Source organism: Pogoniulus pusillus, chromosome 4 (genome assembly GCF_015220805.1).
Source record: "Pogoniulus pusillus isolate bPogPus1 chromosome 4, bPogPus1.pri, whole genome shotgun sequence".
NCBI classification, from domain to species: Eukaryota; Metazoa; Chordata; class Aves; order Piciformes; family Lybiidae; genus Pogoniulus; species Pogoniulus pusillus.
The window spans coordinates 32,110,763-32,128,283 of NC_087267.1; the positions used below are offsets into that span (position 1 = coordinate 32,110,763).

At 40.0% G+C, this 17,521-nt stretch overlaps 1 protein-coding gene across 1 annotated transcript in view; it reads left to right on the forward strand.

Moving 5' to 3' along the window:
• Positions 1 to 17,521, forward strand: part of COG5 (component of oligomeric golgi complex 5) — a 205,206-nt gene that overhangs the window by 67,452 nt on the left and 120,233 nt on the right. Inside the window, exon 7 of the mRNA XM_064142495.1 lies at positions 16,409 to 16,539. Coding sequence (XP_063998565.1) covers positions 16,409 to 16,539 — 131 coding nt within the window. The remainder of the gene's footprint in view (positions 1 to 16,408; positions 16,540 to 17,521) is intronic.

Genomic DNA, 17,521 nt, shown 5'->3' on the forward strand with positions numbered 1-17,521 from the left:
CAGCAAAGTGATCACTTTCATGATGAAGCAGTGAGAAAAATGCAGCTGAAAAGCAGCTTCTTAACCTTTCTCCATAAAATCTTATCACTTGCAAGTGGGAATGTTATAGCTTCCTTTGTTATCAGGCCCAGACTTTTCACACTGTGCCTTTTTTGTTTTTCCTTTGAAGGTCTGGCCCAGCTGGTACTATGCTTTCATGACTGCATTGTTAGCGTGTGGCAGTGGGGAACAAAAAATCTCATGCTACTTGTAATATATATATATTTCCAAAATTTTAAATGCTAATGTCAGGATAACATTTGAGAATCTGAAAATGTAATGATCCTATTTAGTTCTCAAGACTTCAGAAGATCATTGGAATGCAAACCAAGGTTCTCTAGAAATTTAGTAATAGAGAAATGCAGTAAAACATGTGTTAAAATGATGCCACAGTTTCTTGAGGACTGACTCATTTTCTGAATTCTTGACAGTGTTGCTGCTGGTGTTTGTCTCCTCTGCCATTTTACAGGGGAAGAGGCAGCGATTAAGTCCCTCTCTCCATCTCTCCACTTTCTGCTTCTTTGTTGCAAGTGTAACAGATTTTCCAGCTTTTCTTGGGGCAAACGGCAAGGGAGACTGAGACTCACAGCAACATAAGTGATTACTTGGAGAGTACAGATGGAATAAAGAACGTACATAGAGCAGTTCTTAGACTCCCAAAATGAGGCCTTAAAGATGTGAATCATGGGCAGAAGTGTTCTGAAATGTTTTGCTTTATTAGACCAAGGAATGTTTGTTCCTTTTTGATTTTTTTGTTCTCCTTTTACTTAGAATCATAGAATTGTAGAATCATAGAATCAACCAGGTTGGAAGAGACCTCCAAGATCATCCAGTCCAACCTATCCCCCAGCCCTATCCAATCAACTAGACCATGGCACTAAGTGCCTCATCCAGTCTTCTCTTGAACACCTCCAGGGATGGTGCCTCCACCACCTCCCCGGGCAGCCCATTCCAATGAGAAATCACTCTCTCTGGGGTGTTGTGCATTTTGTTACTATGATTCCATCTGAGCCCAGACAGATAGCCCTCTTCTTAGTTGCTGTGGGACCTTTGATACTCAATTCCAGTTTTTTTCATCTCACTGTGTTTCTAAAGTTGGAATTGCATTCAGCTCATTCTACTCAGGCTTCATACAAAATTTGTCCTGTCATTTTTTGTGGTGTGTCTTGGGTTCAAATGCAAGTTCCCAGAGACTCTTATAAATTTGGTAGACCCAATGACAATTTATAGAATTTATAGAGTTTATAGAGTGCCCCCCCCCCTCCTCCCCCTCCTTTCCCCAAAAGACAGGGAGAGAGATAAAAGGTAGGGACACCCCAATAAATCAATCTCACTCGATTTGGAAGTAAAAAAAGGAAAAGTTTAACAATAACTTAGAAAAAGGGATTGGAGGTAGGGGAGTTTACAAAGGATAAGGAAGGGAAAACAGCAAAATACAAAACAGGGATGGATACAACCCGAGTAGTGTGATGGTGTCTCTGCCTCGTGGCTGGTATGCAGTATCAGTGTGTGTGTGCGGTCATGAACGCAGGTAGGGAGAAAGAGGGCGAAAAAAGAGGAAGAGACAGGAGAACTCCTGTCTTTTATACCGCAGGAAGTGGGGGGAGTGGGCTAACCATCACCTGGAGTGTGGCCCACCCCTGAGGAGGGGCCAAGACCCCTAGGGTCAGGTTCAGGGTCACTCCCCCAGGAGTGTTAACCCTATACATGGTGCAAGAACTCATAATAATTTGTAGATACATACCCCCCCCCTTTGTTTTTTTTTCCTGTTCTTTTTACAAGCAACGTGTTCTGGTTGCGTACAACAAGATGGAAAACTGGCATTCTCTAAATGACCCAATGAAATTATTTCCCTATTTCCTGCTATCAAATGCAAAATTTTATTATTGAAGCCTGATGCTTCTAAGGAGTACTCTGTCTTACCTAGAATGCCTTTGAAGACCTGTCTGCTTTCCCTTACTCCAGCAATTTGCCTTGATCCCTAGTGCTGCTTGCCAGAGTCAGAACAGGCACAATTAATTCTGTGGATGAAAATGATTCTTTCGAAGAGTTAGATGCAATTTGGAACTGTTGCTTTCTGAGAAAGTTTGACATTTTGAAGTCCAGTTTTCATCCAACTCATGAACAAATCTAAAACTTTAGCAAAACAGAAGTCAGGAGAGATTTGTACTTTAGAATTGACTCTAAATTATTTCATAAAGTAATATAATTAAAATACTTTAGATAGGAAGTAATAACTGCTTCCAACAGTTACTGAAATATCTCATGAAACAATATATTTAATCTTGAATTCTCATTTATAACAGCATGCAAACATCAATCAAGAAAACCAACCAAACAAAAAACAAACATCCCCCCAAATCAACAAAAAAATAAACATAAAAACCCTAAACATAAAAAAACCCAAAACAAACAAAAAACCCACCCAAACCAAAACAACAACAAAAATCCCCAGTGCCTTGCAGAGGCTACAGTTTCTTTGTGTAAAACAAACAGAAATTTCTTACATTTAGAATTTTTATACATGAGTAATTCCTTGTCCTGGAACCTTTTTCCCTCTAGTGCTTATGGTTGGAGAGGGAAGGAGCTGAGGTCCATCAGAGCTGTTCCAGCAGCACACTAGTGGCTGTGCAGGAGGTCATGGCAGGACCAAGACTGCGAACTGATGGCTGACTCTGTCTCTCTGAGGGCACTGCTAACATGAGCTTCTCCCAGGTTCCTAATAAGCCATTTCATTTACAAATATGATCTGCGTAATGTCTCCTGAAATGCAGTCAGCTAATCCTGCCTTTTTATTTACTTACAATGACTTTAATTGGATCAGAAAGCAACAAGAAATACAAAGCAGTAATGTAATAGAGTTCACTCAGTGGGAGGACTCTTACTGTAAGCTGCAGCCAGTGTACTGTGTTCCTAGGCTGTCTCCATCTGCAATGGCTGCCACCTGCCTCTTAGCTCTGCTGCAGTATCTGGACTGCCATGGTGCAGGAGTCTGCTGTGATGCAAGTACCAAGGCAGATTGGTTATTAAAAAATGTTACACTGAGAATGATTAACTATTGTTGACCTCCAGCGTAGCACTGTCTCACTGGTGATTTGGAGTAGTTAGACACAAAGGCTATTCTGATGCTTTCTGTTTTTCACTTTCTCACCATTTTATCAATCCAGAAAGTACACCAGCATTTTCAATAAATAAAACACAAATCCTCTTTTTTCTAAAGGGCATTGCATTGGCTGAGTTACTCATTTTTTTTCAGCGCATTGCAGCAAACGTTGTCAAGGGAGAGCACTAAGGTTTAAAATTGGTTCCTTTTTGCAATTTCACTATCCAAATCACACAAGGTAAAATGTATTAATCAGCATCATTAGAAGTAACTGCTGTCAGTCTTTGTGTCACAGGTAAATACTTTATATCTCTGTTGGAAAGTCAAAAGGCACCTGTGGAACCTCACTTCAAATACAGGTATTTGGAATCTGAACACTTTCATGTTCAGTTTCGCTTTCAAACAAAATTCTTTTCTTATCCATCTTTTTTAGTACTGTTGCTAAGTTTTGTAATTGCTGGAAGAAATGTTGAGAATTGCATCAGACTGGGCAAATTTCTACCACAGGCTGATCTCCAAAGTAAAAAAAAAACGTAGGAGATAATATATATATTGCATGATGTTTTAGAATTTCGCAGCTACCTTTAAGTAGTCTACAGGAGCACTCTGGATAGCGGAAGGCTCACTTTGTTCTCCCACAAAACATCTGAGGTACATAAAACCTGTATGATATTATAGCCTGTGCAACATCTGTTGACTCTAAAGATGATAAAATCAAGAAAATCTGTAACTAATTGCAGGAAGTTATTGATGGTATGCCAAGAAAGAGGTGGGAGGAATTAAATCTGCATTTATTAAAGACAAAAATTTGCACATATTCTAAAGTACCAAGGGAGTTAACATAGATGGTACTAAAGAAAAAATATTTTTGCTTTTGGAGGAATACTTTCCTGAAGGTATGAAAGGAATGAATTGTGGGTATTGAAAAGAGACAGGAGAGGCCCAGAAGGAGAGAAATATGAAAGTATGTATGTATAATAGCATGATTTATTTGTTTTAATTTGATTTTACAACACTGTAGCACTACTGATCTTTTATCTCCTGGAATTTACAAGTATATATTAGAAATTATGCATGCTCCCTCATGTACAAACTGGCATTTTTGGATTTATATTTTAGGGTGAAAGTGTGATAAAAATCTTTTAAAATGTAGATAGTCTCACTGAAAAAAAAAGCAAAATGCAGCTAGGAATGACTAAGTAAGGTAGTTTTAGACTTGTACACCTTAAGTCCATAACTGTCCATGCATACTTTTATACAGATGTAAAAGTATTCAAGAATTAGGTCATTAACCATTAGCATCATGAATTGAAACAGAGAAATGAACCTTCATATCTTCTGCCCTCCTTTAAGGGCATTGCTTAAATGAAGAATCAGCCATCTCAGCAGCTGCTGGAGTGTTTGAAAAAGGTTATTTTTGAGTAAGACACATCACCCATTTTCCTTCTTGCTCTTTTTTCACAGCACATGTCTATTGCAACATGGCATAATACTGATGGAAACTGAATCATTGTACCTTTACATAATGCTCTATATTGGGAAGTTCTTAGCTATTGAATGGTAACATTAATAATATTTAAAAGCTGCCAAAAATACCAGTGTTTTCAGGCCAACATGTAAATTAAGGTTATCTTTTACGTCCCCTCTACTCATAACTATTTTGCCTGTTTTGTGGATTTAGTAGCAATGCTAAGTTAGTTAAATAGGAGAGTGCCAAAGCCATATACCTTCATTTAGAGGAGTGCTTGTCTTTGTCCAGGAAGGACATGATTTTCTTCAGCCATTGCAGTAATACAGTTGGAAGGGCATAGTTCCTTCACATGGGTTTATGATGTAGTTGTAATATACTTCCAGTGCAATTACCTCTTGTAGGTATGAGAGAACATTTATTTTCACCCTGTTTAATTTTGTATACCAATAGGATGTTCCATTTCAGGAGGCTCTGCTTATTATTCACCTCTTGGGATGTTTAGAAATATTTTCTGAACTGGGACCCCTTGCTGCAAGAAACTCCTCCTGCCCTGAGGTGGCATCTCTGAAGAGAGAGGAAAGTGAGGTGTGGGCGGAGATGCAGCCTCCCGTGGGCTGTTTGAACGCCTGAGGGAGTGCCAGCGAGCAGGACATGGCACTTGGGGATGGGCATGGGCATGGTGCTGCAGGACAGGCCTGGCCTGGAAGTGCCTGGGGCAGTTCCTGCAGGCAGGGCAAGCAGGCGGGCAAAGGCTCACCCCCACAGGTGCAGCCCTTTACTTTCTGCACCCTTACTTGTTACACAAGATTTAGCAGTGAACTTGGTCTCCATAGGAGCAAGTATAAGCAAGAGCCTTTCTGCATACCAGTTTTTGGTAGTAACTGTAAGCATCAAGTACTATCAGTTTTAGAAGCAGACATTGCCTGCAAAAGCCTGCTGTTAATTTCAGAAAGTGCAGTTACTTAGATAAGACTGAGCTGAAAAGTAAAATCACTGAACAGAATTAGTTGTGTTCTACTTCAAACCACAGCAGGCTGACCAGCCACCAGCTGGATGTGGAGTTGCTGTCCATTCCTCTTTGAGGCTGGAAGTCCAGGCAGCTCAGGAGATAGTGGGCAAACCAGAAAATATCAGATTTAGTAGATAGTGGTTGAGTGAGTGCATTCAAAGGGGAGAGGGAGGACTGGGGGAGGTGTAATGGTGCGTGGGTGGGAGAACCTTAAAGGAGTTCATCAGCTCTTGCCTTAGGCCTAAGTGAATGTGGGAGTAGTGTGGTATAACTTGTGATTAGAACTAAGTAATGTTTGTCTTGGTGTGTTAAGCTATTTTCTGAATCATGGCATTTTCACAGGAATGTCTCCGAAATACGGTGCTCATTGTTAAGTCAGTGATGATGATAAAAATAGCTATCAAACTCATTTCCATCGATTCCAGATCCCACCTGGCGTCTGATTTACAGCTCAGAGAGCAGTAGGAACTAACTAACATCAAGACAATTTAAATGCAGCTTTAATATATGTTAAAAATAGCTAATGAATCTTCCTCGCCACTCCTCTAGTATTGCTATCAACTTTGGGTGTGTTTTTGAGTTTTATGGGTGCAGTCTGGAGAGAAATGGCAAGTTTCCTCTTTAGATAGGTTTGGACATAGATGGTTATCAAAGCAATAGACATACTATATTCTTATAAAAAATAAGCAATAATAATTTGAAGGAGGAAAAGCTGAATCTAAGTGCAGGATGACGAGCCATTCTTTATTCCAATCTTCCTGTACACCTAAAAAATCTCATTTTGTCTTAACATGCCAGAAAAAAAAGTTAAATTCTTTCATACCTCTGTGATCTCTAATTTTAGAGTGTTTAATGTTTACTGAATTTTAGTGTGTTGGATTTCTTCTGAAGTAAAGCTTTAATCAGGTAAGAAAATGTGTCATCATTGGAAGTATTCAAAGTCACATTAGACAAGGCTTTGAGCAGCATTACCTGGTGAACGATGTTCCTGCCCATGGCAGGACTAGATCTTTAAAGGCTGCTTCTGATGCAAACCATTCTGTGATTCTATGATAATACAAAGTAGATGATGGATTTGTTTTACAGTAGAAGATAATTTGGTTTAAATGAGCGGTTCAAGTTTTGCTTTCTTGGAATCATATGCTTTCCAGCAGTTTGGTTTTGGTACTGTTGACCTCGTTTCTTTAAAACCAAACCAGTCTTGGTATGTGATTCATATGTGTGCTAGTTTGAAGCAGGCTAGAATGTTTTGGTGAGAGAAAGTAGATAATTGGCTGTGAAAGGAAAACAATGGTTATGTCTCCTTCCCTCACAGTCTCGCTGAGAGGTATGGGAACAAGAAAGTAAACATTAGATAACACTTTTCGCCATCCTCTCACTCTGCTTTTGGCTTCAGACTGAGCTACATCTCCCTAACCTCACTGCCACTAACCTTACTCCTTAACCTCTTGGCTGAACCTCTTTTTCTTCCTAGGATTTGGGGTAAGGTTGAGAGGGGCAGGGGGAAGGTGCAGGGGTAGTTGAGAGCCCCTCCTGGGGACTCAGGTTTCTGGGAGGGGAGTTGTGTTTCTGTATTACCTTTTTACCTTGTATATTTCTGTCTATAACTGTATATACTGTAAATAGCTGCTTGTATATTGTGCTGCTGTAAATAAATAGCTTCATTTATATTCCCAGAGCCCGGCTGAGTTAGCTGGGGTTCTTTCTAAAGTGTGGGGGGGCGGATAACAGCCAAACCACCACAATATGAAAAAATGAGAAGTATCTTGCTTTGTTTTTCTTTCTAATGGCTCCCTTCCCTAGGGACATCTATCAGAAACTGCAGCTGGTTGACTACTACATTCTATTTCCTTTTCTGGACTGAAGCAGAAAGAGTGTGTTAACAGGCTGGCTGGGAACACAAACAAATACAGCACCATGGGCCCCTTTCAGCTTCCGGCTCCAGCAACACAATTTTGCCTCATTTAATGTTGCTGAAACAGCTGAAAATCAAAACCTTATGTATTGTGCATACAAATAGCTAATTTTCAAGATAGTTGAAACTGGTAAATAAAGATGAGTTTTTGTAAGAACTTAATGGCATTTTAGTGGCAGAAAAATACTTTATTCTCAGTTATTTGAGTGAGGTAACATTTGCAGGAATCTTGTTCTATAGGAAAAGGAAGGAAAGATAATAGAGATTTTGTAGGTATCTGGCATTTTAGTAAAATAAAATTTCCTTCTTCTTTAATAATGAATTAATAATATCTGCAGAAGAAAAAAAATCAATAATTTTCTAAAGTATATCTGACACCTATGGCATATTGTATATGGCACATAGTATAAAGCAATGACATTCCTATGTTGAATGTTTTACAGGATACTGTAATTATGCAGTTTTAATGGGAATAAGCATTTTTTCTGAAGAGTTTATATAAGATGGCTGTAAGATACTGCTTCGTAGTAACTGTGGTTGAATCTCTTTGACTTGATTTAAAGGCTTAATGTAAGTCTTGCTTCAGCAAGTACTTCAGTGCCTGATGCCAGTCATTTCAGCCTATGTGGACAGTTAGTCTGATTAAAACAGGACATGGGGAAAAGTTCTTTGTTGGAGGCACCAGATTCAAGTTTGAAGACCTGCAGCTATGCCTGCTCTTGCCATTCTCCACCTGCTCTGTGTGTCAATTGCATGGAAAATTTCAGTGCCTCCGAGAGGTAGACTGTTGCTCTTTAAGTTATGATGTTCACTTATTTCACTTAAAGATGTGATATAAAATGTTATGTTGCTTTCACTGAGAGATGAGCTTTCGGTTTCTGCTGAGCTATTGGGATCTCAGGCTCTGTTCTAAAACTGGTGTCAGTTTTGTTGTTACCTGCATTGATAAAAAACAAAACAAATGGTTGTATTCAGGCCCAGCAGTGTCCTGGTTGGTTCAGGTAGCAGTGAGGCAAATAGGATCTTGTTTGTCCTTTCCAGTAGCTAGTGTTGTAACTACAATTTCCCTTCGGATCATGGAAGTTTCCATGCTAGAATAGATTTGCGACCCATTTGAAAAAGTAAATTGCTTTGAGGTACTTTGAAAGCAAGTGAAAGAAATTCAAATGGATCCTCAGCAATTCCAACAAGTCAATTCACTCAGTTTGCTAGGTTTGTGCTTCTGTCTAGGCGCTGCGGTAGGACCAAAGAAGGAACATTTTATAACCCCTTTTAAGAGTGACATTGACTGTTATTACTGAAACCTTCTCCCTTGTAGGAAAGATTTTACAAGTTTTTATAATGTCATAGAATCATAGAATCATAGAATCAACCAGGTTGGAAGAGACCTCCAAGATCATCCAGTCCAACCTATCACCCTGCCCTATCCAGTCAACTAGACCATGGCACTAAGTGCCTCATCCAGTCTGTTCTTGAACACCTCCAGGGACGGTGCCTCCACCACCTCCCTGGGCAGCCCATTCCAATGCCAATCACTCTCTCTGTGAAGAACTTCTTCCTAATATCCAGCCTATACCTACCCTGGCACAACTTGAGACTGTGTCCCCTTGTTCTATTGCTGGTTGCCTGGGAGAAGAGGCCACCCCCCACCTGGCTACGTGTCTGTCCAGTCCCTTCTATTTTATTGTAACAGAAATAAAAATTGCAAATAGCAGTTTCGATTCAGTTTCATGAAGATCTTCTACTGATGCAGCTGTGGACTTCCCCCAAGAGAGGAGAAACTAACTCAACAGCAAAAATTCCTATGAGTGCTAAAACCTGAGGCTGAGCTGGAGTGAAAGGACAGGAAAACAGGTTCAAGGTAGCTTGTGATCAAAACCGCTTTAAGAAATAGTTACACAGCAGTTTTACTCCATTGTGACATTCTTTGTTTTTGTATTTATTAGAAGTATGCTCTTTCTAATGGGCAATTAGAGCCAGTTTGTTCAAATGCTTAAATTCTGGACAAACTTTCAATGCAAATGCTGAGCTGTGTGCACTATGATGTTTGCACAATAGCAGTCTTCCACAATATTTCTTAATAAGTCATGTTTTGGTAGCCTCTCATTTTCTGCATACCTAAATTCCAGCAGAATTCTTGATATCATTTGGGCCTGCTGACTTTTTGGAACTTGGAATTACTAGTTTCTTCCCCAATTTGTCTTCATTGTGGAAAAAGAACAGCCTTAGGGTACAAACATCACCAACATTTTCTGCAACTAAGACTGCAGAAGCAAAGTAAAACCATGCAAAAGAAGTAAACGCCAAACCATTACCAAACAGGGAAATAAATTCTGTGATTCTGTGATATTATTTAGAATTTAAAAAATTACACTATTTCCTTTAATCCTTGTCCCAAATCTTACATGAAACACCGCTTAATTTGTCATTGGATGCATGCTAGTTATGCATTACTAGCAGGATGGTGCTGATCTTGGATGTTTTCTCCTAGAGAATCCACTTCAGCTTTTCTAATTTCTTTCTTTATCACTCCATTAATGTCGCTGAAGTTACTTCTCTCAGAGCACAGAAGGATTTCTCTTTTGGCTCAAGTAGCCTCTTAAGTGACACAGTCTTACCACATTGGTTTGTTACTGGCTGTCCTGGTTTCCTTTTTATTAATGCACCTGATTGATTCTCTGGTTTCTAGCAAAGGCTCAAAATCAACTCAGTCTAAATAAAGAGCGTAATGCAGTTTTTCTGGAGCTCATAGGGATTCTAAATTCATCGTTACCTTTTTTCCCAAAACAATTTAATACCTAAAATTTTAATTGAGGTGTTTGTCCCTATCTTCATTATATATCATCACAGAGAAATGTTTGAGGTAAAAAAATTAAATCACATAATGGAAAAATTCTGTGTCGTTGAATTAATTAAATGAAGAAAATCTAAGTGTTAGTCAAAGTATCATTTTCCTAAGTAATGTGCTATGCACATACCAGATTTATCACTGTTAAACTCCTCTTACATAACTGCCTGGGAAATGTTTTTAGTAAATCAAGAAAAATTGGAATTATAATGACAAAAAATATTTTTTCTTTAAGAAATACAAAGTTCTAGCACTTTTCTAGGCTGAAGTGGATTATAAATATCACTGATCTCTAGGGATCAATGTATTCTTTCTTGACAGAATATTTTTGTTCAAGAAGATGATTCAGCAGACAAGTCTGTATTTTTTAAGTCCTTAAAAAGTCACTTCCAGCTGTGCTTTTCAAGCTTAATAAGGTGTGATAGTTGAAAGGGAAGCAATACCAACGCCCTATGGGAAAGTTAAGCATTTGCCTTTTTTTCTTTTTTTATGAATGTACATAAAGAAGTAGAATTATCAGAAGAATGAGAGGTACAGGAATTGCTAGAGAACATTAGCTGCCTCCTCCAGTTTCCTCCCTGGGTGCACTGAGCAGAAGTAACAGGAGCAGCAGGCTGCGTGCCATACCGGTGTGGGGACTGTGCCTGCCATGGGTGCATCCAGCCCTGGCATGTGGTGTTAGAAGATACTTCAATCCTAATTTGTTTAAAGCACAAATCTTTGGAAAGTTAAGAAAATGTTACATATATGCTTTTAAAATCAGTTAAGGTAAAGGTGGTGCTTACAAAAACTATATTGACTAAATGACTATAGTCCTAGTTTTACTCTATTGCTTTCAGATTAAAGCAGAAGGAAAGCCAACACATTTTAAAGCGGACCCCAGGCCCTAGAGTCTGTGCTAACAGGGAGATGAGACACTGTGTCTGCTTAATTCCTTAGAAGACACAAGCGCCTTCAAGTTCATGTCGTCCTCACTCACCTCTGATCACAACTGCAGTGGTTTTGGCTGACTGTATGGCAAGAAAGAGAATAATGATTTCTCAGGGGCCTGAAGCACAAATGTCTGAAGCTGGTCTCTGGGATGATAACCTGAGTATTTGTTATATTTCTTGTGACACGGTTTCTTTACTAACTGAAACTGACTGGTTGGAAGGTGTGAGTTTCTCTGCAACATTTTATACAAACTGAATGCTAAATGCAGCATGGTTTTGGCTGTAATCTGACTGCTCTCGTGCCAAACGCCCTTCTGCTTGGTTTCATCATGCTGGCTGCAAAGGTAGCATCACTAGAAAATACACCAGGGTAGAGATTTCTAATATTATGTTGTCTACTTATGTGATAAAAACTATTGAAGGCTTCGTATCCTGCTGGTGTTGCAGCTTCTTCTCTTACATACGAGGCTGGTGAGAGGCCTCGAGCAGAAGCCCTACGAGGAGAGGCTGAGGGAGCTGGGATTGTTTAGCCTGGAGAAGAGGAGGCTCAGGGGTGACCTTATTGCTGTCTACAACTACCTGAGGGGTGGTTGTGGCCAGGAGGAGGTTGCTCTCTTCTCTCAGGTGGCCAGCACCAGAATGAGAGGACACAGCCTCAAGCTACGCCAGGGGAAATTTAGGCTGGAGGTGAGGAGAAAGTTCTTCACTGAGAGAGTCATTGGACACTGGAATGGGCTGCCCGGGGAGGTGGTGGAGTCGCCGTCCCTGGAGCTGTTCAAGGCAGGATTGGACGTGGCACTTGGTGCCATGGTCTGGCCTTGAGCTCTGTGGTAAAGGGTTGGACTTGATGATCTGAGAGGTCTCTTCCAACCCTGATGATACTGTGATACTGTGTGATACTGTGATAGGAATGTCAGGAAAGCACTTGCTGGTGTTTTTGCTGTAGACCTACTGTCCTTATGAAAACTGCTATTCTTTTGAAAATGTTACAGAGATTCCCTACAGGTTAAGGGCAAGTAGCAACATCCATAGCAGCCGCTGAACTAGCCGCTGAACTCATAAGAAGGCCCTCTGTTCCGAAGACCTGCGGAATTGCAGGTATTTTGTTAGGATTGCAGGGAATTTGGAACAAAGCTGCAGATTTTGGCAGTTTAGCAGGAGGTGGCTGCCAGTCTGAGGCACAGATGGAGGTATTTGAAGAAGTCAAAGCTGCATGGTCTTTCAGTTCCTTTCTTAAAGTCATCAGGAGGACTAAATTTTTAGCACTTGAAATGGCTTACTTTAGATTTTTGAGATAAAATACAGCTCGGAGAAGCAGTCTCTCTTTTAGTTCTCTTCTGCAGATTATTCTGTGTATTTAGGAGTTCAGAACCCTATTTTCATTTCTTTTAAGCAGCCCGGGGTTGCAGTGTATCATTTTATGTCATCACACAATGTCAGGGGCTGGAAGGTCCCTCGAAAGACCATCTAGTCCAACCCTGCTGCCAAAGCAGGATCACCTGTACCAGACCACTGTTTCCAGGTGGGTTTTGAATATCTCCAGAAAGGGAGACTCCACAACTCCCCTGGGCAGCCTGTTCCACTGTTCTGTCACCCTCACAGTGAAAAAATTCCTCGTTGTTTAAATGAAACTTCCTATGCCTCAGCTTCCACTGGTTGCCTCTTGTCCTGTCATTGGGCATCACCAAGAAGAGCCTGACTCCGTCCTCCTGGCACTCACCCGTTACATATTTACTCACCCTTCACTTATTTACACATAAGTGAACTCCACAGCTGATCTTGAATTTGTGGGTTTTGTAAATCTTTGGTGATACTTGCACCTTTTTAATCTCATGTTGCCAAGAAGCTACTTCAGAGTTTACTATGGCAATAGACTTAATCTGTGAAACTGAGAGGAAGGAATCAGAAAGCTACTCATCACATTCAAGACACTTGCTCACTGAAGTTAGTAACTGAAGTTAGTGGGAGTTTAATAGTGATTTTAATTTGTTCATAGCATGGACACCTGTAGGTATCACAGTATCACAGTATCACCAAGGTTAGAAGAGACCTCACAGATCATCAAGTGCAACCCTTTACCACAGAGCTCAAGGCTAGACCATGGCACCAAGTGCCACGTCCAATCCTGCCTTGAACAGCCCCAGGGACGGCGACTCCACCACCTCCCCGGGCAACCCATTCCAGTGTCCAATGACTCTCTCAGTGAAGAACTTTCTCCTCACCTCGAGCCAAAATCTCCCCTGGTGCAGCTTGAGGCTGTGTCCTCTTGTTCTGGTGCTGGCCACCTGAGAGAAGAGAGCAACCTCCCCTTGGCCACAGCCACCCCTCAGGTGGTTGTAGACAGCAATAAGGTCACCCCTGAGCCTCCTCTTCTCCAGGCTAAACAATCCCATCTCCCTCAGCCTCTCCTCGTAGGGCTGTGCTCAAGGCCTCTCACCAGCCTCGTCGCCCTTCTCTGGACACGCTCAAGCATCTCAATGTCCCTCCTAAAGTGGGGGGCCCAGAACTGAACACAGTACTCAAGGTGTGGTCTAAGCAGTGCAGAGTACAAGGGCAGAATGACCTCCCTGCTCCTGCTGACCACACCATTCCTGATGCAGGCCAGGATGCCACTGGCTCTCTTGGCCACCTGGGCACACTGCTGGCTCATGTTCAGGCGGGTATCAATCAGCACCCCCAGATCCCTCTCTGTCTGGCTGCTCTCCAGCCACTCCGACCCCAGCCTGTATCTGTCCATGGGGTTGTTGTAGCCAACAGGTATGCGGCTTAGATATAGCAAAAAGTTGCAGGGAAGTAATGGGTAAGTGTGGCTGCTGTAACACCTAGTAAAAGCAGCTTTGTAAGCATGCTTGCATATAGGGCTTTCATTAGCAGCCTGTGCAGTGCGAGGTGAGCTGTCCTGCTGCCCAGCTGTCCTGCTGCCCAGCTGTCCTGTCTCTGATCTATTTTATGCAGGTGCATAGAGACAGAAGCATTTACAAGTCTCTTCTTAGACTATATCCTATTTGACACTTGTTCAGAAAGTTTCCTTCGTGCCATGATAAGCTTTGTGCAGTATTTCTCTAAACTTTCTGTTTCAATTTTTTATGTGCTGTTTTTCGTGTGGAGGTTCAAGGATGTTCTTTTCTACATAGCTATGAAGCAACTCACTTGGAATTTTGTGTTCAGTTGTGGACATATGATTGCTAAAATCAATCTGAGGTTTAGATTTTAGTTATTTTTGAATAACCAATGGCTACTTAAGTGAAAGGCTGCTTGGCAAAGACCTAAGAGTTCAGTTATCTTAGTTGGAATGTAAGTCTATGCCTTAATAAACTTATTGTAAGGGCATAAAAGAAAGATTACTATAAGACAGGGTGGGCCAGTTATTAATGGAAATAGTGGAACATGGTCTTAGGATTTGACACTGGTTGTATTGTCTTTGCTGTTACTTTGTTAGGTTACATTGGTTCTTCCACAGAATCACAGAATGGCAGGGGCTGGAAGAGACCTCTGAGGATCATCTAGTCTCACCTCTCCTGCTAGAGCAGGATCACACAGAAAAAGCAGCAGCAAATCACACAGGAAAAAAGCCGTGAATGATCTCCTTGATGGAGCAAAATGCTGAAAAATGTGTAAATGAGAGTAGAAAGATAAGAAGGACAAAACCCAAAATGTTGTTTAACTTGAAGGTTTCTCAAGGTTCCTCCTTCCTAAGATGCTTTTAGATTTCTCTGTGGATCTGATCTAAGGCACCCACACATGTTCAGAAGTGTTTGTTTTATCCATTTAATAATCTCATTACCACCTAATTTATATTGTGATTCAGAGTTTCAAGTGAAGAAGTGTCTCTCTTCTTGGAGGAGCTTAAAGCAGTAGCTGTTGTCAGGTCGTGTTTTCTGTATTCCAGAACATGAATTTCAGAGCAGTGGTCATGGTCAGTTTGATTTGCAAAACCATGCAATAGTTATTGCTGTAAGTGCATGATGTTCAAATGATTTGAGTTCTAGCACAGTGTATGCTATAGGCCTTCATTAGCCTGAAGGAAATTAAATAGACAGTGCCTGCATCCCAAATGAATATCACTCAGAAATCAAAGGCATCTTGATGAGATGTTCATCCTCCAGCTCTTTTTTCAAAGATAGGTTAGTTAGGTTAGATCTGGAGTACAAGATCAGGTAAAGAGGTTACAGAAGGGAATGTTGAGTTCAGGGACCTAAGGGAGTGTGAAAACCTTATTATTACACCCTGAGTTGTGCTTTATGTCTAAAATTGTCTCATGTGAAAAGCCTAAGTAGTCTAAAGTGCAGACTTTATAGTTGGGACCACTTTAAAATAAAGTGAATGTGTCTAGAGAAAGGGTATCACAAATTCAAACCTCCTTTGATAAAGAGAGATGAAGTGTTAAGTCTTCCCTCTACTAGAGTGCTCTCATCTCCAAGTGTCTACTAGTGACAGATGAAATGATTTGACCAAATCCACATAGCCAGTGACAAAAGTTGAGTTTGAATAGGTTTTCTTGCTGCAGTTGCTAGTCCAGTAGCCCATAGATGCCCTACTGATGGTGGTTTCTGTGATGATAATAAATTTTATGATGTTTCTGTGGTTGTAAGCAAAAACAAGAAGTTTTATTTTCTTGCCATTCTTTTGTGTTTGATTTCAGTATTGAAAAGTGCAATTTAAATGCATGAAGTATAATACATCTACAATTTCAAGTCTTAAAGCAAATTATCCTTATTCAGACATCTGGTTAGAAAAGTTTCATTATTTGGTTAATCCTTTAGGAGAAGAAGATGACTTCTTGCCTCTTCTTGCCCTGCAACTGAAATTGTGGAATTCCTGTTAACTCTTGCTATGCATCTCTTCAGCAGTGTCTGGGTCTAGAGAACTGCAGTGAAGTAAATTCAGTGTATTCAACATCCAGGTTTTTTGAGTAATAAAATTCTGATTTTCAGATTTTATGGTATACTACATTACTTTGATGTGCTCTACCATCAAGTGTTGTATGCAAAATCGTCTCTTAGAATTAACTCTAAGCTCTAAATTTGTTAGCATGTTTGAAATGTTTAATTACCTTATGTCATGCTTATCAATGTTTTGTTGCTTTTATAGATTACCTTTCTCAAGGGATAGATCTCTCTGGAATAGAAGTAATTGAAAATGACCTGCTTTTTATTGCAAGAGCTCGGCTTGAGGTGGAAAATCAAGCTAAAAGGTTGCTTGAGCAAGGTGTGGAAACTCAGGTAAAATACACTTTCTTCTTTATTTCCTTTCAAAAGTGAAAAGTACTTTGAGCTCCATTTCCTTTGTTTTGTGTAGGACTTTCTAATCAAAATTAAACACGAAAAAATATTTGAGGAATTGTTACACATGAAACTGTAAATTGACAAAACTGGCTTTGTACAATGTTTGCAAGATATTCTGAAATTTGGGAGAAAATTGGTTGCTGATTTGAAGAATTTAAACACTGTGGTGAAAGCTTGATAAGACCTTGCATTAAGCTCAGTATGCTACATTGCCAGTTTTGCCAAGCTTTATAGATAATCTGAAAAGTGCACTGTGAAGGCTTCTGTATTTTAGCTGTGCAGTACTATATTGAAATTATTTTAATGATTTCTCATTAAAACTTCAAAGGATATTTTAAAATTTAAGATAAATAATAATTTTGGGGAATATCAGAATGAATATGCATAATTGCATTAATCCATAGTAAATGCATTTACATTTTAATAACCTGGGTATATCTGTTAGTTAACTGTTTATTGTATCATTAGTGCTATCTTTTTAAAAATTCACCTTCTTTTGTCTATACTTTTTAATATTCTTTATTTAAAAATATTTTAAATCCTCATTACTACAGTAAAAGAGAAATCTAGTACAAAGTCCTATCCATTTTGGGTTCTAACCTGAAGAATAAAGAGAATTCGAACAAAACATTTTTACACTGTTTTTGCTAATCATATTGTGATGGTTTGGGTGTTCCCCACCCACCCACACTTTAGAAATTACCCAGACTAGATTCAGCCAGCTCTGGGAATATAAATGGAGCTATTTATTTACAGCTAGCACAATATACAAGCAGATATTTACAGTATACACAGTTACATACAGAAATATACAAGGTAAAAAGTAATACAGGAACACAACTCCCCTCCCAGAAACCTGAGTCCCTAGGAGAGGCTCTCAACCACCCCTGTACCTTCCCCCTGCCTCTCTCAACCTTAC